The sequence below is a fragment of the Staurois parvus genome, unplaced genomic scaffold (genome assembly GCF_062004578.1).
Source record: "Staurois parvus isolate SC_StPar_1 unplaced genomic scaffold, SC_StPar_1.0 ptg001321l, whole genome shotgun sequence".
In the NCBI taxonomy this organism is placed as follows: Eukaryota; Metazoa; Chordata; class Amphibia; order Anura; family Ranidae; genus Staurois; species Staurois parvus.
Genome location: NW_028319117.1, coordinates 548,600 through 565,672, shown reverse-complemented (window position 1 = coordinate 565,672; position 17,073 = coordinate 548,600). Strand labels below are relative to the sequence as shown.

The following is a 17,073-nucleotide window of genomic DNA, read 5'->3' as shown; positions in this document are numbered from 1 at the left end:
TTTATGCGTGGTTTCCTTTACCATAAGGTGTTCACATCTCATTCCATCACATATCTCGAAAATCGGAGGGGTATATCTCATTTCAGGAGATTGAGTAGAGCCATGCCACAACAGCCAAAGGCACGCCCAGAACCGCCGGTGTATAGTGCAAATGTATCCTCACATTATAGAGCCATTTATTTCAGACTACATACAGCTGTTTCAGGGTTTTCAGCCATCATCAGCGCAGTGCATGGCTTCTATAGAGTAGGGCTTGGGACCCAATGAGTGTACCCATATAGGTTATGGTAAGCAGGCCAGAGTACTTGGTGTCATTCTGGACTCCAACCTATCCTTCTAGCCCCAAGTCCAATCTTTAACAAACTCATGCAGACTCCACCTCCGCAACATCGCCAAAATCCGCACGTTCCTAACCCCAGAAACCACTAAACAGCTCATCCACTCCCTCATCATATCACGACTCGACTACTGCAACTCCCTCCTCACTGGCCTGCCTCGCCGCTGACTATCCCCGCTTCAGTCCATCCTGAATACGGCTGCCAGACTCATTCACCTTTCCAACCGCTCCGTTTCCGCCACCCCCCTCTGCCAATCCCTCCACTGGCTTCCGATTGCGCAACGGATCAAATTTAAAATCCTAACACTGACGTACAAAGCTGTCCACCATACTGCCCCGAAATACATCACTGACCTAATATCCAAGTACCGCCCAGCACGCACACTCCGCTCCTCACAAGACCTCCTTCTCTCTAGTTCCCTGGTCTCCTCCTCCCATGCCCGCCTCCAGGACTTCTCCAGGATGTCACCCATCCTCTGGAACTCCCTGCCCCAACCCATCAGATTATCACCTACTCTCCTCTCCTTTAGGTGCACCCTGAAAACCCATCTCTTCAGGGAAGCCTACCCCACCCCCTGCTAACCTGCCAACCTCCTCCACTCTTCCTACCACTCCATCCCCCACAGCTATCTTCTCCTGTACCACCATCCCCTCCCTCCTAGATTGTAAGCTCGAAAGAGCAGGGCCCTCGATCCCCTCATGTTTTGCATTGTATTGGTATTGTTCTGTCACATGTTCTGTCCCCCTTTGTAATGTACAGCGCTGAGCAAACCATTGGCACTTTATAAATACTGTATAATAATAATAATAATAAAGGATTAAAAAGCCCCCAAACATATCAGTATATAGCACGTTAAAGTCATGTTTAATATTAGGCTCTATTACCAGAAGTGAAGTTCCACCTAAAAAGTCCCACCTTAATGGTGTAGCACTACCCTCTTAAGGGCCACTTTGTTAAGGGCACTACCCTCTTAAGGGCCACACCCAGTCAGTAATACAGTCCTTAAGCTGGTTTTTAGTTGTTTTTATTAAGGCGTTATCAACTTGGATGGGGTCTAGGGGTATATGGGATGCCCAAGGAACTGACTTGAGGACAAACTTTACAGCAACAAAAAACTGTACATAATGTGGGTTAAGAAAAATGGCACTGTCTCTTTAGGGAGCGCTAAGTCTCCTTGCTGTACTTCCTCAGACCCCGGGATGAACCCTTCTCTTTGCCCAGCTGCACTGAGGGTATCCCTGGGAAAGGGATTCTGAGATCCAGCAATGAATTAGTCCTGAATAACAACTAGTTGGGTCTTGAACTTGACCACCCTCTCCCTTTATCTGGCCCAGCGGGTGTAGCGGTATTCACACTGTTCAGTTCTGTCAGCTAGGTGGGCTTGTGGCTGCCTTCAGGCCTTACGCTAGGCTGGCTTCTTTTTTACTGCACAGGTTGTCCTCCCCATGAGATGGCGGTACAGTGGAGATCCTCCTGTCTATAATCCTGCCTGTAGGCAGGCACCCCTCCCTTCTCTCAGTCCATCTTCAGCCAACACTGCACACCTCTCCCCAGGGTTGTCCTGGTCACCATGCCCAGCATCCTGCCAGGGGATTGGACAAAGTTCCTCAAACATGCAGATCTGGGACCCCTCCCCCACCCCTCTTCCAGAAAGTTCTGCCAGTTGCTGGAAGGGCTCCAAAAACCCTGATCTGCAGAACCTCCCAGCCTGCCCTGAAGTGAACTCCAGCCTCACTCCCAGGCTGACTCACCCCAGCCTGCTACTCTGCCTTTATCTAAAAAAACAAACAAAAAAAACCCCATCTAGCTAAACCTAAAAGGTGCTACATCGGTATCCTGGATTCTTCCAGATTTTGATGTCCATACAAAGGATGTGGTGGATCACAATAACGTCTTCCTTCAAGATATGGTACAAGCTTTGCTGATATTGTTAATAATCCTCTTCCACAATAAAAAATTTAAGAACCCTTGCTTTAAATTAAGGAACAGTGTGGATAGCAGCAGCAAAGTTGGCTGTGAAATAGATATTTTATTTTACGATTAGAGTGACAACTGTAATTTACAATTGCATACTCATAATATGATCGGAATATTTCCTCCTCCCCAATCCTCCCCTCATGAATTTATCATAAAGAACTATTGATCCTTCCATGCATGCCAGGTGCTTAATGTAATCCTAGACTCCGACCTATTCACCAGGCCCCACATTCAATCACTCGTTAAATCTTGCCACCTTCACCTCCGTAATTTCCGGTCCCGAAACTTGCACCAAGTGCCATGTTTAAAGAAAGGAATTGTGATCGATAATAACTAGGTGATCTTTACTTACCATCGGTCCTTGTTCTTGTGTTTCCTGGTTTTCCTGCTTGGCTACCCACTGCTGACTTTGCTTGACCCTAGATATCTCTTTCACTCTCTCCTGATCGTGACCTTGGCCTCCTGCTTGACCTTGCTCTTGTCTGATCTCCCATGTATAACCCAGTTGGTGTCCAGATCTTCCTTCTGTTATTGCCTGCTTAACTGTGCATGACCCCAGCTTGTCTACTAACCCTGTCTCTGCTACCGGCTGCCTACCTGTGTATGGGCCTGGCCTGGCTCTTGACCACGTCTCCTCTTCCAGTTGTCTAACCACATATGACCTCGGCTCATCTCCCAGACCACATCTTTCCACCTACCTACATTAGGTCCTGGCTACCCTGCCGTCCAGATCTGTCTTCTGGGTTCTACTCTGCCTACCACACCTCCATCTGTGAGTGATCAAGGGGCATTCTTCTGCTGCATCAGTCACCATCTCTACAGACCATTACCTTCTGTCCAGGTATCCAGCACCCATGCTACCCTGAGCCTTGCACTCCTGTTTCCACTTTCAGGTGTGTTTGGATCAGAGCTGCAAGGAAATCCCTCTCATCACTTCAGCCTCCACCCAGGTACCTGACATACTGGGGTTGAATTATTAAAAATTGGAGAGTGCAAAATCTGGTGCTGCTGTGCATGGCAGCCAATCAGCTTCTAACTTCAACTTGTCCAATTGAGCTTTGACAAAAAAGAAAAAAACTGGAAGCTGATTGGTTTCTATGCAGAGCTGCAGGGGCATCCCTAGGGTCGGTGTCACCCAGTGCGATAACACTTGGTGACACCCCCTCCGACGATGAACGCCGAATGGATCGGATCTGCGGATTGAGCATAATGAATCGGACTCTGATCCATTATGCTCAATCCGCAGATCCAATCCATCCTGCGGGGATCGTCGGCTTGCTTTACAACTTACCTTTTCGTGGAGTGGGTCTGGTGTCACCCCGTATAGGTTGCATGCCGACGATCCCCGCAGATCAGAGTCCCATCCATTATGCTCCCCAATCCGCAGATCCGATCCATCGTGCGGAGATTGTCGGCTTGCTTTACAACTTACCTTTTCGTGGAGCGGGTCCAGTGTCACCCCGTATAGGTTGCATGCCGACGACCCCTCATAATCCTATACCCACAGTTGATCCAGAGGAAGGCAAAAAAAAAACCAGCAACGCATGATCCAATTTGCTCCTGCAGGGAATTGCAGAGCATATAGCCTGGAAATATTTATTTTTGCCCCATTCATACAGAACCAATTTACAAGCAGTTTCAATCAGTTAACAGCTCTGTGTTTTTTAATAAAAATAACCCAAAGGGGGAGATTTACTAAAACTGGAGAGAGCAAAATCTGGTGCAGCTCTGCATAGAAGCCAATCCGCTTCTAGTTTTTATTGTCAAAACGTAATTGAACTGAATGCCTTTGCATGGGAATTGATGACAGATGCACATGTTTTTCGTTATCCAAAGGAGGGTTCACTGAATGAATACTTTATTGACTGAACTTGATTTTTTGAATGACTTTTGTTTGATTCATACTTAAAAATATTCTTTATTTTTTATTTTTTGTGTGGTTTTTGTTTTTACATATATATATATATATATATATATATATATATATATATATATATATATTTATTTATTTTTTAATTTAAATATTAATTTTTTTTACTTTTTCTTCTAATATATATATTTATATATTAAACAAGATTTATTTATATATATATATATATATATATATATTTATAGTAAATCCTTTATAATAATAATAATAATATATACTTTGTTTTTTGGTTATATAATGGGTTGTGCCATTGTTTCATGCAGCGCAGCATTTTTTCGCTTCACATTATGATTGTATAATTTGCCCCACTGAGACATGGGTTGTGTGCACTAGCGGCTACAGTATTTAATTGTCATTTTTTGTTTTTATTTCACCATAGTTAGCTCTTGAGTTATTCAATTTATTTTTTTTTTAATTGAACAAGCTGTTGTTAGAAGCGGACTGGCTACTATGCACAGCTGCACCAGATTTTGCACTCTCCAGGTTTAGTAAATTCCCAAAGAGTCTTCCGACTTCTCCATGCATCCCCTGCGCCCGTCCTTCTTCCCTTCACTCTTGAAGGACAACGCATAATAAAAAAATAAAAGATAAATAAAAAGAACAAGAAAAAAAAAAATATAAAACTGTCTGTATTAGATGCTACAAAACAGGAGAGATATTTGTCCATGGAAAACAGTAGTATATTGAGACAATAAGTATTATAAGTTCATCTTATGATCCAGAGTTGAGGTGTATCCTTTCCTTTCTGTGCGCTGTTTCCTTTACCAAAAGGTGTTTGCATGTCTCATTTCATCACATATTCCAACAATAAGAGGGACGTTCCACATTTCAGGACATTGAGCAGAGCCATGCCTAACAGCCAAAGGCACATAGAGAAACCGCCGGTGTATAGTGCAAATGTATCCTCACATTATAGAGCCATTTATTTCAGACTACATACAGCTGTTTCAGGGTTTTCAGCCATCATCAGCGCAGTGCATGGCTTCTATAGAGTAGGGCTTGAGACCCAATGAGACAATGTAACCATACAGGTTATGGTGAGCAGGATCTAAAGCAGTGGTCTTCAAACTGTGGCCCTTCACTTGCTTTTATATAGTCCTTAGGGCATAATTCCCTCCACTGTCAGGAACAATGGGGCTTAGTTCCTGACACTGACAGTGGGGCATTAGTCCTCTCACTGACACCAATGATGGGTCACTATTCCTCCCACTGACACCAATGATGGGACACTATTCCTCCCACTGACACCAATGATGGGACACTATTCCTCCCACTGACACCAATGATGGGACACTATTCCTGCCATTGATACCAATGATGGGACACTGTTCCTCCCACTGACACCAGTGATGGGACACTATTCCTCCCACTGACACCAATGATGGGACCCTTTTCTTCCCACTGACACCAATGATGGGACACTATTCCTCCCACTGACACCAATGATTGGGCTCTATTCCTCCCACTGATACCAATGATGGGGCACTATTCCTCCCACTGACTCCAGTGATGGGGCACTATTCCTCCCATTGATACCAATGATGGGGCACTATTCCTCCCACTGACTCCAGTGATGGGACACTATTCCTCCCACTGACACCAATGATGGGGCACTATTCCTCCCACTGACACCAATGATGTGGCACTATTCCTTCCACTGATACCAATGATGGGGCACTATTCCTCCCACTGACACCAATGATGGGGCACTATTCCTTCCACTGATACCAATGAAGGGGCACTATTACGCCTCCTAATACCAAAGATGGAGCACTATTCCACGCACTATTACCAATGATGGATCACTATTCCTTCCACTGACAACAATGATGGGGCACTATTCCTCCCAATGACAGTAATGATGGGGCACTATTCCTCCCAATGACAGTAATGATGGGGCACTATTCCTTCCAGTGACACCAATGATGGGTCACTATTCCTTCCACTGACACCAATGATGGGGCACTAATCCTCCCACTGATGCCAATTATGGAGCACTTTTCCTCCCATCGATAATAACGTAGGGGCACCATTACTCCCCCTAATATAGTGATAGGGCATGGTTTACTCCCACTGACACCAGGGCACTTTCTTCTCTCACTGGCTACAGCCTGGCCCCCATAAAGTTTGAAGGACAGTAATTAAGTCCTTTGTTTAGAAAGTTTGGAGACCCCTGGACTAAAGTATTAAAAAAAAACCTCCAACTATATCAGTACATAGCACAGTAAATGTATATTTAATACTAGGCTATATTAGCACATATGAACTTTACTCACTTCTGATTGGTAAGGAGAAGGTTCTTGGATGTGCCCTACAAATCTGGGGGGGACTTGGCTTTATGGTCAGGTTCTTCCCCTTTGGGGGAGCACCACCCTGGGTGGACCTTGCTCTGGCAGGTTGCCTGAAGAATGGGGTCCACCTGGCTTCAACCAGATGGACCACAAGTACCTCAGTCCCCTTAGGAGTCTTGCACTGCATGGGGATCAGGTCCAGGGTTCTTTCTCTTTGGAGGAGGAACATGTGTTACATCCTGGGCACTGTTTTGTGTGCTCACTTTTTAATTGCACCTGGTGTTAGTTTCAAGTATGCACACTGCACTGCAGAGCGAAAAAAACAAATAGTATGTATTATATTAATAGTTTGATTCTTGTAGCCTATTCTCACCATAACCTGTATAGTTTTTTTCATCCCTCTACCATATGGATAATTGAGCTGGAGGGTTTCACAAGCTTAATGTTCCATAAAGCAAACTTGAGATTAAGGTCTAGATTGGTATCACACAGTTCATACTTCATTACCGCAACTGAGCTTCACTCCAAATTACTGTTTTCACATCTGTGTTGAATCCAGAGGTCCATTAGTTTGTTCATTTACCAACCACTGTCCAGTAAGTTGGCTCTTGTCCTGCAGAGACAGGTAGTGTGTGCTGAGTAGAGGTTGGGGGATAGCTGGCTATAGGGGAAGAAGGAGCAAAAGTCAACACAGCAAGTTGGGTTACCGAAGACCAGAATGGTGATGGTGGTAGATGGACCTCCTCTGCTGCAACACACACTTAGGAAACATAGCAGAGAACGATCTTGTAGCATTTATATAGCTCTTCCACATTACTGGCCTCAAGAGAAAACCATTATCATGCAGGAGTATTAATCTGTCATGCCTGCTATGTCAATAGTTCTTCCCATATTCCCTTGTACAAAGAAGAGTAGATCTTCTGAAGGATAACACTGAAGAAAGAAGGCAGCTGTGGTCTTGGTTTTCCCCATGCTTCCAAGATATTGTCAATTTGGGGCCATGCTTTGCAGCCACATGACTATGTATCCAGAGAAGTAAGACCATCATGGCAGCCATGTCAACTTTTTTTTCCATGATCTTTGGAGACAGGAAGCTGGGTATGGTGTAGTCACATTACTGCATTGTAGGAGGATAGAGGTGCCTTCAAAGCTGCCTATTGCTTCTTGCACAAGTTCCACTTTACTGTAGACACACCTTACAGTGGCTTGAGGGTGCAAAGCAGCAGCTCCGACTTGACCCCGGGGATAGAAGCAGCCCAGTCTTGGCTGATAAGAGTGATGTCTGACGCTCAGATGGGGTACTAGGGTACAGAGTTCAGGGGGCATACTCAAAACTTTGCAATGGATCAGTCTCTTCCATGGGGAAGCGCAGCTCTTGTTGGGGATTTTGGGTTATGGGTGGGGGGAAATTGACTTCCAAACCTGTACAACAGAGTAGAAGAGATGTAACGTAAGGGGAGAATAGGTGGAATCAACTGATAAGTCAATGAAATCTTGGAGGACACCTTTGAGGATAGAGGAGACAGTGTTGTCACTGTTGACATGCTTTTCAAAGCAGGTCCATCATCCTGGCCCAGGCTTCTATGTCTAGTAAGCCATGGATCAAGAACAAGCATGCAGCAAGTGAAGTCTGAAATGGCTGAACTTCTGTCCTGCATGCTTTATATAAATCAGTGAATAGATAATGAAGGAAGAACTTGGATGACAGCCTGTCAACCAAGTCCGTATTTGCAGCTCCTATATGCCCATGCTCACAGGCTCCTATATGCCCATGCTCACAGGCTCCTGTATGCCCATGCTCACAGGCTCCTGTATGCCCATGCTCACAGGCTCCTGTATGCCCATGCTCACAGGCTCCTGTATGCCCATGCTCACAGTCTCCATTTAACCTGTTGCCACCCACTTAGCACATATGTGCTCAGCAAAAGGGTGGACATTAATGTCCACTGTGCAGGCAAAGTTTCTGTGCTGAGCGTTTGCTCACCAGCACAGAGACAGCTCCTGGCCCCCACTAATGATCATAAGTTGAATGGACCAGCTCCTGATCATGTGACCACTATGTCAGTCAATTACAGCGGTCATATGATCGCCAATCCTTCGTACCCTCCAGGCATTCAGAGCTTTTTAAAGGGCCACCAGGCTGGGCGGGAAGGGGATAAAGTGACAAAAAACAGGTGGGCAGGTTGTGGTGCAGCAACTTTCATTCCCATCTGCTTTTGCCAAAAGCTGCCCACACTGAACATGCAAACCTCCGCCACTTTCTTGTAGCGAGGGAACCAGCCTGACCCCTCCGACCTCATACATTTACTGGCCAAGAAAGCAGCCCAAAATATTTGTGGGCCAATAAGCATGTGAGGGGGAAGGAGGGAGCAGGCTATCTAAAGTGCCTATTCAGAACAGCTGACATTTGGCCATGCTGCAGGTACCAATGGGTGTCATGCATGGAAGGAAATGAGTAAAGTCCAACTGAACTTTTGGTTTCAGTCAACTACATACATTCTGGAGGCATCAAGACTAAAGTTCTCCAAAGCCTTCTAGGTGGCCAAAGCAGAGAAGGACCTTTGCTCTCTCTTTGGAAGCAGCGGTCTCTCTGCAGATACACCTCCTGCTGAGTCAGAACAGTTAGGGGTAAGGCTTTGGAAATACAGGCTGTCAAGTCCAATGTCTGTCTGACTGCTCAGCTATATCCTTGGACCTTAGCCGGGCTTTAATCCTTGGCTCAAGGATGTAGAAGCTGTTCTAATTGCTTACCTGCACTCTCAGGCAGAGGTTTCTGGAGAGAAAGATAAAAAGGAAAAGATTTTAGAAAATTGCTTAACTTGAGTTTATAAAAATTTTATTTATAGAGAATATATCTTTCAATAAGATCACAGTTGCATTTATTGTTTTTTCGTCCGAATGCCCGAGACTGGGTGCCACCATCTTTAATGTGATGTCAGCAGCCCCAGAAGACTCAGAGGTGTCATTCAAGTGACACACTATAGGATTCCCCTTTAGTCCTCCCCCGGCAGCTACATAAAAGATTATATAGGGAGGTGAGGGGAGGTACCAAGGAGCTGGGCCAGCACAGACAGTATTGTTAACAGGCATATCAATTAATCAAGATGCGACGGTTGCCAGATCCGCAAGCGCTTAGCTTGCAGCACAGTAAGACCCTTTAGCGTCCAATATGGCTAACGGGTTTCAAGGGGCAGCCCCTCTTTCTCAGAGCCCTGAAGAAGTACATTACTGTGAGTAATGACATATATATTGTGTAAGATATTAATACATTGGGAGTATATTACTTTCATTTATTTACTAAAGCGTTTACGAAGGTAATGCGCCAGGCTGTTGTTTTATATCTGTTGTTTTATAGTAACCGGACACTCCCAGAAGAGGAGAGGGCAATGAAGAAGGGAGGGGACTGTACTCGGGGAATTGACTCCTCCTGGAGCATATACTATCTATCTATATATATAAAATTGCAACTTCTGTGTTGCTTGTTCTACCTTGGTATCAGCCTCCCTCAATCTTTGTGCAGCAGAGCTCAGACTAAGAGAGGGAGAAGCAGCACAAGGAGCCATTCAGTTGTGCCTCAGTGCTCATGTGCTAACAAGTAATAACACGCTAATAGAAGGAGACAGCAGAGTGACAGAAAGATGAGCCCATCAGTCTGCTGCTTCGCCTTCGTTGTCCATTTAAAAAGCTGGAAGCATGGACAAGACCCACATGGAAGAAAAATATATTTGAAATATATTATAAAAATATTCTTCCCAAATATATTGTCGTGTATTTGAAATACTACAATTTTGACCATATTCAATATATTTCAAAATGTATTTCAATAAATAAGTATATATATATATATATATATATATATATATATATATATACACACACTGCAGGTTGAAATGCGTTTTTATTATAAAATATATGAAAAATATTTTTAACCTCCGGTCACACACAAATGTGCGGCCTCCCGGCGTCTGGGCCTAGACGCCGAGCGGCCGCACATTTGCGTTCTATTAAAAAAGGACATATGTGCCGAGAGCGCGCGCCCTGCGCGCTCTCAGCACACATGTCCGGTACCCACGGAAAGGTCCTGATCTCCTCTTTCCTGATCATGTGACGGCGCATGACCCTAAACCCCATCTCCCGGCTTCTGGAACCTTTAAAGGGCCGGGAGGCGCCAACGTGAAGGGGTTAAAAATACATTTCAAATATACTGTATGTCTTTAAAAATACAAATCTACATTTTTGGAATGCATTTACAAATATAAGTAAAAATATATGTTAAAATGACTTTTTTTATATGTTAAAAAAAATCTGAAGAATATATTTTAAAAATATATATTTTTAGAAATATATTTTTTTAAATATATTCTTCAGCTTTTTTTAACATAAAAAACTCATTTAAAAATACAAATCTACATTTTTGTAATGCATTTACAAGTATATGTAAAAATTTATGTTAAAATGACCTTTTTTATATGTTAAAAAAATCTGAAGAATATATCTAAAAAATATATTTTTTTAAATATATCCTTCAGCTTTTTTTTAACATATAAAAAAGTCATAGTTACATATATTTGTAAATGCATTCCAAAAATTTGATTTGTATTTTTAAAGACATACAGTATATTTGAAATGTATTTTTAAAAATATTGTTCATATATTTTGTAATAAAAGCGCATGTCAACATGCAGAGTATATATATATATATACAGTTGCAAGAAAAAGTATGTGAACCCCTTGGGATTACGTGGAGTTTTGCATGAATTGGGCATAAAATGTGCTCTGAACTTCATCTAAGTCACAACAATAGAAGAACACAGTCTGCTGAACATAATACTACACAAACATTAGATGTTGCCATAGTTTAATTGCACATAACATGTAAACATTCACAGTGCAGGGAGGAAAAAGTATGTGAACCTTTGGACTTAATAACTGGTTGACCCTCCTTTGGCATCAATAACCTCAACCAAACGTTTCCTGTAGTTGCAGATCAGACCTGCACAACGATCTGGAGTCATTTTGGACCACTCCTTGAATGACTTGTATGCTTTGGGTCATTGTCCTGTTGCATCACCCATCCTCTGCGGAGCTTCAGTTGGCGGACAGATGGTCGTACGTTTTCCTGCAAAATGTCTTGATAAACTCTGGAATTCATTTTCCCATCAATGACAACAATCCGTCCAGGCCCTGAGGCAGCAAAGCAGCCCCAAACCATGATGCTCCCTCCGCCATGTTTCACAGTGGGGATGAGGTTTTGATGTTGGTGTGCTGTGCCTTTTTTTCTCCACACATAGTGTTGTGTGTTCTTCCCAAACAACTCAATCTTGGTTTCATCTGTCCACAGTATATTTTGCCAGTAGTGCTGTGGAACATCCAGGTGCTCTTTTGCAAACTTCAAACGTGCTGCAATATTCTTTTTGGACAGCAATGGCTTCCTCCGTGGTGTCCTCCCATGTACTCCATTCTTGTTTAATGTTTTCCTTATTGTAGATGTGTCAACAAAAATGTTAGCATGTGCCAGAGATTTCTGTAGGTCTTTAGCTGACACTCTGGGATTCTTCTTTACCTCATGCAGCATTCTGCGCTGTGCTCTTGCAGTCATTTTTACAGGACGACCACGTCTAGGGAGAGTAGCAACAGTGCTAAACTTTCTCCATTTGTAGACAGTCTGTCTTACCGTGAACACATGAACATCAAGGCTTTTGCAGATACTTTTGTAACCCTTTCCAGCTTCATGCAAGTCAACAATTCTTGATCGTAGGTCTTCTGAGAGCTCTTTTCTGCAAGGCACGGTTCACATCAGACAGTGCTTCTTGAAACCAGTAAACCCAAAACAGGTGTGTGTTTTTTAAGGGTAGGACAGCTGTCAGCAACACATCCAATATCATCACACTAATTGGAGTCAAGGTTGGCTCACTCCTGGCTCCAATTAGCTCTGGGAGAAGTCATTAAGCTAGGGCCTCACATACTTTTTCCTCCCTGCACTGTGAATGTTTACATGTTATGTGCAATTAAACCATGGCAACATCTAATGTTTGTGTAGTATTATGTTCAGCAGACTGTGTTCTTCTATTGTTGTGACTTAGATGACGTTCAGAGCACATTTTATGCCCAATTCATGCAAAACTCCACGTAATCCCAAGGGGTTCACATACTTTTTCTTGCAACTGTATATGTATATATATATATTATATATATATATATATTTTTTTTTTTTTTTTTAACCTATTGAAATATATTTTGAAATATATTGAATATGGCCAAGATTGTAGTATTTGGCAATATATTTGGGAAGAATATATTTCAAATATATTTCAAATATATTTTTCTTCCATATGGGGACCTACTTGCCTTTTTCGTCTGCAATAGCGCAAAGTCATGTCTTCAAGTTGAATGTGCCAGGACTTTATCTCAGGACTGAATGTACAGAAATACAAATCTTTAGGCAGTTGAAATATCTGTAAACCCAGCATGTACTTTATCTCTGTACAGTATAAGTATACCGGCATGCCTGAAGTTCAGTATTAAGCAACGTACTAGGTGGAGGTGACAGGTGCACTTAGGTATGTTGAAGACAAATCCCAAGCACAAGGGCCCTCAGATTCTATATGCCGATATTTATTGTTACTGCACAGGAAAAATCTTACCTTGACTTTAGTCATGCAACCTGGAAAACAAAGAAAATAAGATTGTTAAAAAATGGATATTTACAGTAATACCCATGGAAACAATGTATACACCTAATAATAAAGGCTAAGACAACATAAGACAACGATGCCTGGGTCATCTCTGATGCCCGGCTTTGGATGGATCTTCTTGGTTGGAACTTGATCCTTGTATTGCTTCTTTCCTGGCTCTTTCAGATTTGAAAAGGACTTCAATTGTTTGGATCTGCCATTGTTCCTCCAGAGGTTCCTAGCGGCTCCTGTGGTCGACCTCTTAATGGATGATGCTACATCATCTGCAGATATTGCCCGAATAGTCCTTTCTACTCCTTCCATGACCTCCGGTTCTCTAGTTCCTTGGTCACCTCTTCTCATGCTCACCTCCAGGACTTCTCCAGAACCCTCCCATCCCCTGGAACTCCCTACCCAAGTATGTCTGGTCAGCTCCTACCCTTTCTACCTTTTTTTCAGGGAAGTCTACCCCACCTCCACCTAAAAACTGTACTTGAGTCACCTCCACCAGATCATCCCCCGCAGATATTACCTTTTGTACCATCTCCCCCATCCCTTTAGACTGTAAGGTTTATGAGCAGGGCCCTCCTATTCCTTCTGTATTGAACTGTATTGTTGCTGTATTGTCTCCCTTTATATTGTAAAGCGCTGAGCAAAGTGTTGCCGCCATAAATCCTGTATAATAACAAAAATTATAATAATGATGCCCTTATGGATCCAAGACCATCGCCACGTGGCAACGCCAACAACATGATACTAGTTATCTTTTCAGCTGTCTACAGGGCCTCATTTACACCACAGTGGATTACTTTTTAGAGGGTTGTAGAACAGTGGCTTTGGGGGAGGGGTCACAACCACAGTTCAACTTCCTATTTTTAGCACCCCCTTGCCACCCATGTAAACAGGGCCTTAGGGTGTCATTTTGAACACCAATGTAAGGGGCGTTTTTGCCATTGACCCCTAATGAATTGGTTTTATATGGAGTTCCCTGAGACCCGAAAATTATATTAGGGGTTCCTCTGGGATAAAAGATTGAGAAAGGCTGATTTAGGTGAATGAAACATTCACATGCCTATGTATTTGTGCGTCTAGGTGCTGCTATATTAGGCGCCTTGGATCACAAAGACAATCAAAGTAACACATAATAATTAATAAAATCACAATTTATGCAGAGAGCCATGGTTAGCAGCCTAATATGCTCTCCTGACCTCCTGATATGGATTACAAACAGGTCTTTCTCTATTCATCTCCATTACATGGGGGGAGGGGGTGTAGTTTATACAAGGGCATTGCATTTATGGCTAGGTCAACAGGTATTTTTCTATACGTGCTGAAACTGTTCTTAGCCTGAAAAAGGAAAACTAAGGCAGCTACCACATCTAAGGACTGGTAAGCTGAAATATACACTATATTGCCAAAAGTATTGGCCCCGCCCTCCCAATCATGTGATTCAGGTTTTCCAATCACCTCTATGGCCACAGGTATATAAAATCAAGCCCCTAGGCATGCAGACTGCTTCTACAAACATTGGTGAAAGAATGGGTCACTCTCAGGAGCTCAGTGACTCCAAGCGTGGTCCCGTGATAGGTGGTCACCTGGGCAATAAGTCCATCCGTGACATTTCCTGGCTACTAAATATTCCACGCTCAACTGTTAGTGGGATTATAACAAAGTGGAAGCAACTGGGAACAACAGCAACTCAGCCACCAAGTGGTAGGCCACGTCACATGACAGGGCGGGGTCAGCGCATGCTGAAGTGCACAGTGCGCAGAAGTCACCAACTGTCTGCAGAGTCAATAGCTAAATACCTCCAAACTTGGTGTGGCCTTCAGATGAGCCCAACAACAGTGTGTAGAGAGCTTCATGGAATGGGTTTCCATGGCCGAGCATCTGCATGCAAGCCTTACATCACCAAGTGCAATGCAAAGCGTCGGCTGCCGTGGTGTAAAGCATGCCTCCACTGGACTCTAGAGCAGCGGAGACGTGTTCTCTGGAGTGACCAATCACGTTTCTCTGTCAATCCGGTGGCCCTGTCTGGTTTTGGTGGTTGCCAGGAGAACGGTACTTGCCTGACTGCGTTGTGCCAAGTGTAGTTTGGTGGAGGGGGGATTATGGTGTGGGGTTGTTTTTCAGGGGTTGGGCTTGGCCCCCTAGTTCCAGTGAAGGAAACTCTTAAGGAGTCATCATACCAAGACATTTTGGACAGTTTCATGCTCCCAACTTTGTGGGAAGAGTTTGGGGATAGCCCCTTCCTGTTCCAACATGACTGCGCACCAGTGCACAAAGAATGGTCCATAAAGACCTGGAGGAGCCAGTTTGGGGTAGAGGAACTTGACTGGCCTGCACAGAGTCCTGAACTCAACCCCATAGAACACCTTTGGGATGAATTAGAGCGGAGACTGCGAGCCAGGCCTCCTCCCCCGACATCAGTGCCTGACCTCACAAATGTGCTTCTGGAAGAATGGTCCAACCTTCCCATAGACACCCTCCTAAACCTTGTGGACGGCCTTCCCAGAAGAGTTGAAGCTGTTATAGCTGCAAAGGGCGGGGCCAACTCAATATTGAACCCTACGGACTAAGACTGGGGGGCCATTAAAATTCATGTGCGTGGAAAGGCAGGCAGCCAGCCCAATACTTTTGGCAATATAGTGTATTTCATTTTTGTTCTTGGGTTTGAAAACCCTTTCATTTTAAAATTTTACTTACCTAAATAAATGAAATGAATGGCCCAGGACAATGGGATCCTCATCTCTACACCAAAACACAGATCTATGACATCCATAAACACATAACTATATCTATAATAGACCTTTCTAGTGAGTCGTGGGTCTACTCACCAAGCTTCTCCAAGATGTTGGACTTGTTGCGATATAGGAATATCATTGACAAAGTAACGAGCACTGTGAACACTGCGACAACGACGATGACGGGGATGACCCATGGAGGATAATCTATGGAGAGAGGCCAAAAGAGAGACCGGTTATCCATTACATAGAGGCTGCCATGATATCAAAGAGCACCTGTCACACAGGGAATCTACATTGTAAATACAAACTATAAAAGGATGGATATAGACCATCAGGTACTGTAACAGAAATTCATATTTAGATAAAAAAAGTAGAGCTGGCATCTAGGCAACCAGCCAAATACAAAAATGAATGACATACTGTATAAGAGAGCTGTTTTGCCTGCCAAAGAGATGAGATTTACACAGCTCTGTCCCACAGTACAGCTCTGCCTAGGAGGGCAGGAGACCTGATGTTTCTCTGCTTCAGATCACTAAAATGTACATGTCTTGTCCCTCCCCCACCCTTTGATTGGACAGTGAAAAAAGTAGAAGGATACTGATGACCTCATCTCTCTGTCCAGGGGCGTTTACCACAAGGCAAACAAGGCATTTGCCTAGGGCGGCATTTTTCAGAGGGGCAGCACTGCCCCCTGGAAGAAGGGACTGAAGAAGGGACACACGCGACATGGGGATCAGGTGGGATCTGAGAGAGGCTGAGGGTTGGTTGATGGTGTATTCAGAGCCCGACTCTCATTCCGGAGGATGTTCTGAGCTGTGAAGGCGAGTGTCTCTCTCGCTGGGTGGGGAAGGTGGTATATGGGGGGCAGAGGTAGTGGAAGGCTGTCTTGGGGGGGGGGGGTGTTGTTGGTCAATGTCTCTGGCTCTCTCCCCCATGGGGGGGTGGGGTGGCATTGGTCGGTGTCATGCTCTCTCCACAGGAAGGGGGGGGGGGCAATTTTTGTGTGGCCTAGGGTAGCACAAAACCTACATACACCACTGGCTCTCTTCTACCATCAGCATACTCCTTCCACTGGAACACAACTGTCTACCTGTGCTGCTTCTCCTTCTAGTAGCC

The 17,073-nt window shown here is 44.0% G+C and overlaps 1 protein-coding gene across 1 annotated transcript in view; it reads right to left on the bottom strand.

Moving 5' to 3' along the window:
- Positions 1-3,863: 3,863 nt before the first annotated feature.
- Positions 3,864-17,073, bottom strand: part of LOC149437061 (tumor necrosis factor receptor superfamily member 26-like) — a 65,935-nt gene continuing 52,725 nt past the window's right edge. Inside the window, exons 5-8 of the mRNA XM_089661184.1 lie at positions 16,048-16,161; positions 13,181-13,200; positions 9,288-9,309; positions 3,864-7,958 (exon numbers count right to left, since the gene is read on the bottom strand). Of these exons, the coding sequence (XP_089517310.1) occupies positions 7,852-7,958; positions 9,288-9,309; positions 13,181-13,200; positions 16,048-16,161 (263 nt within the window). The 3' untranslated portion in view covers positions 3,864-7,851. The remainder of the gene's footprint in view (positions 7,959-9,287; positions 9,310-13,180; positions 13,201-16,047; positions 16,162-17,073) is intronic.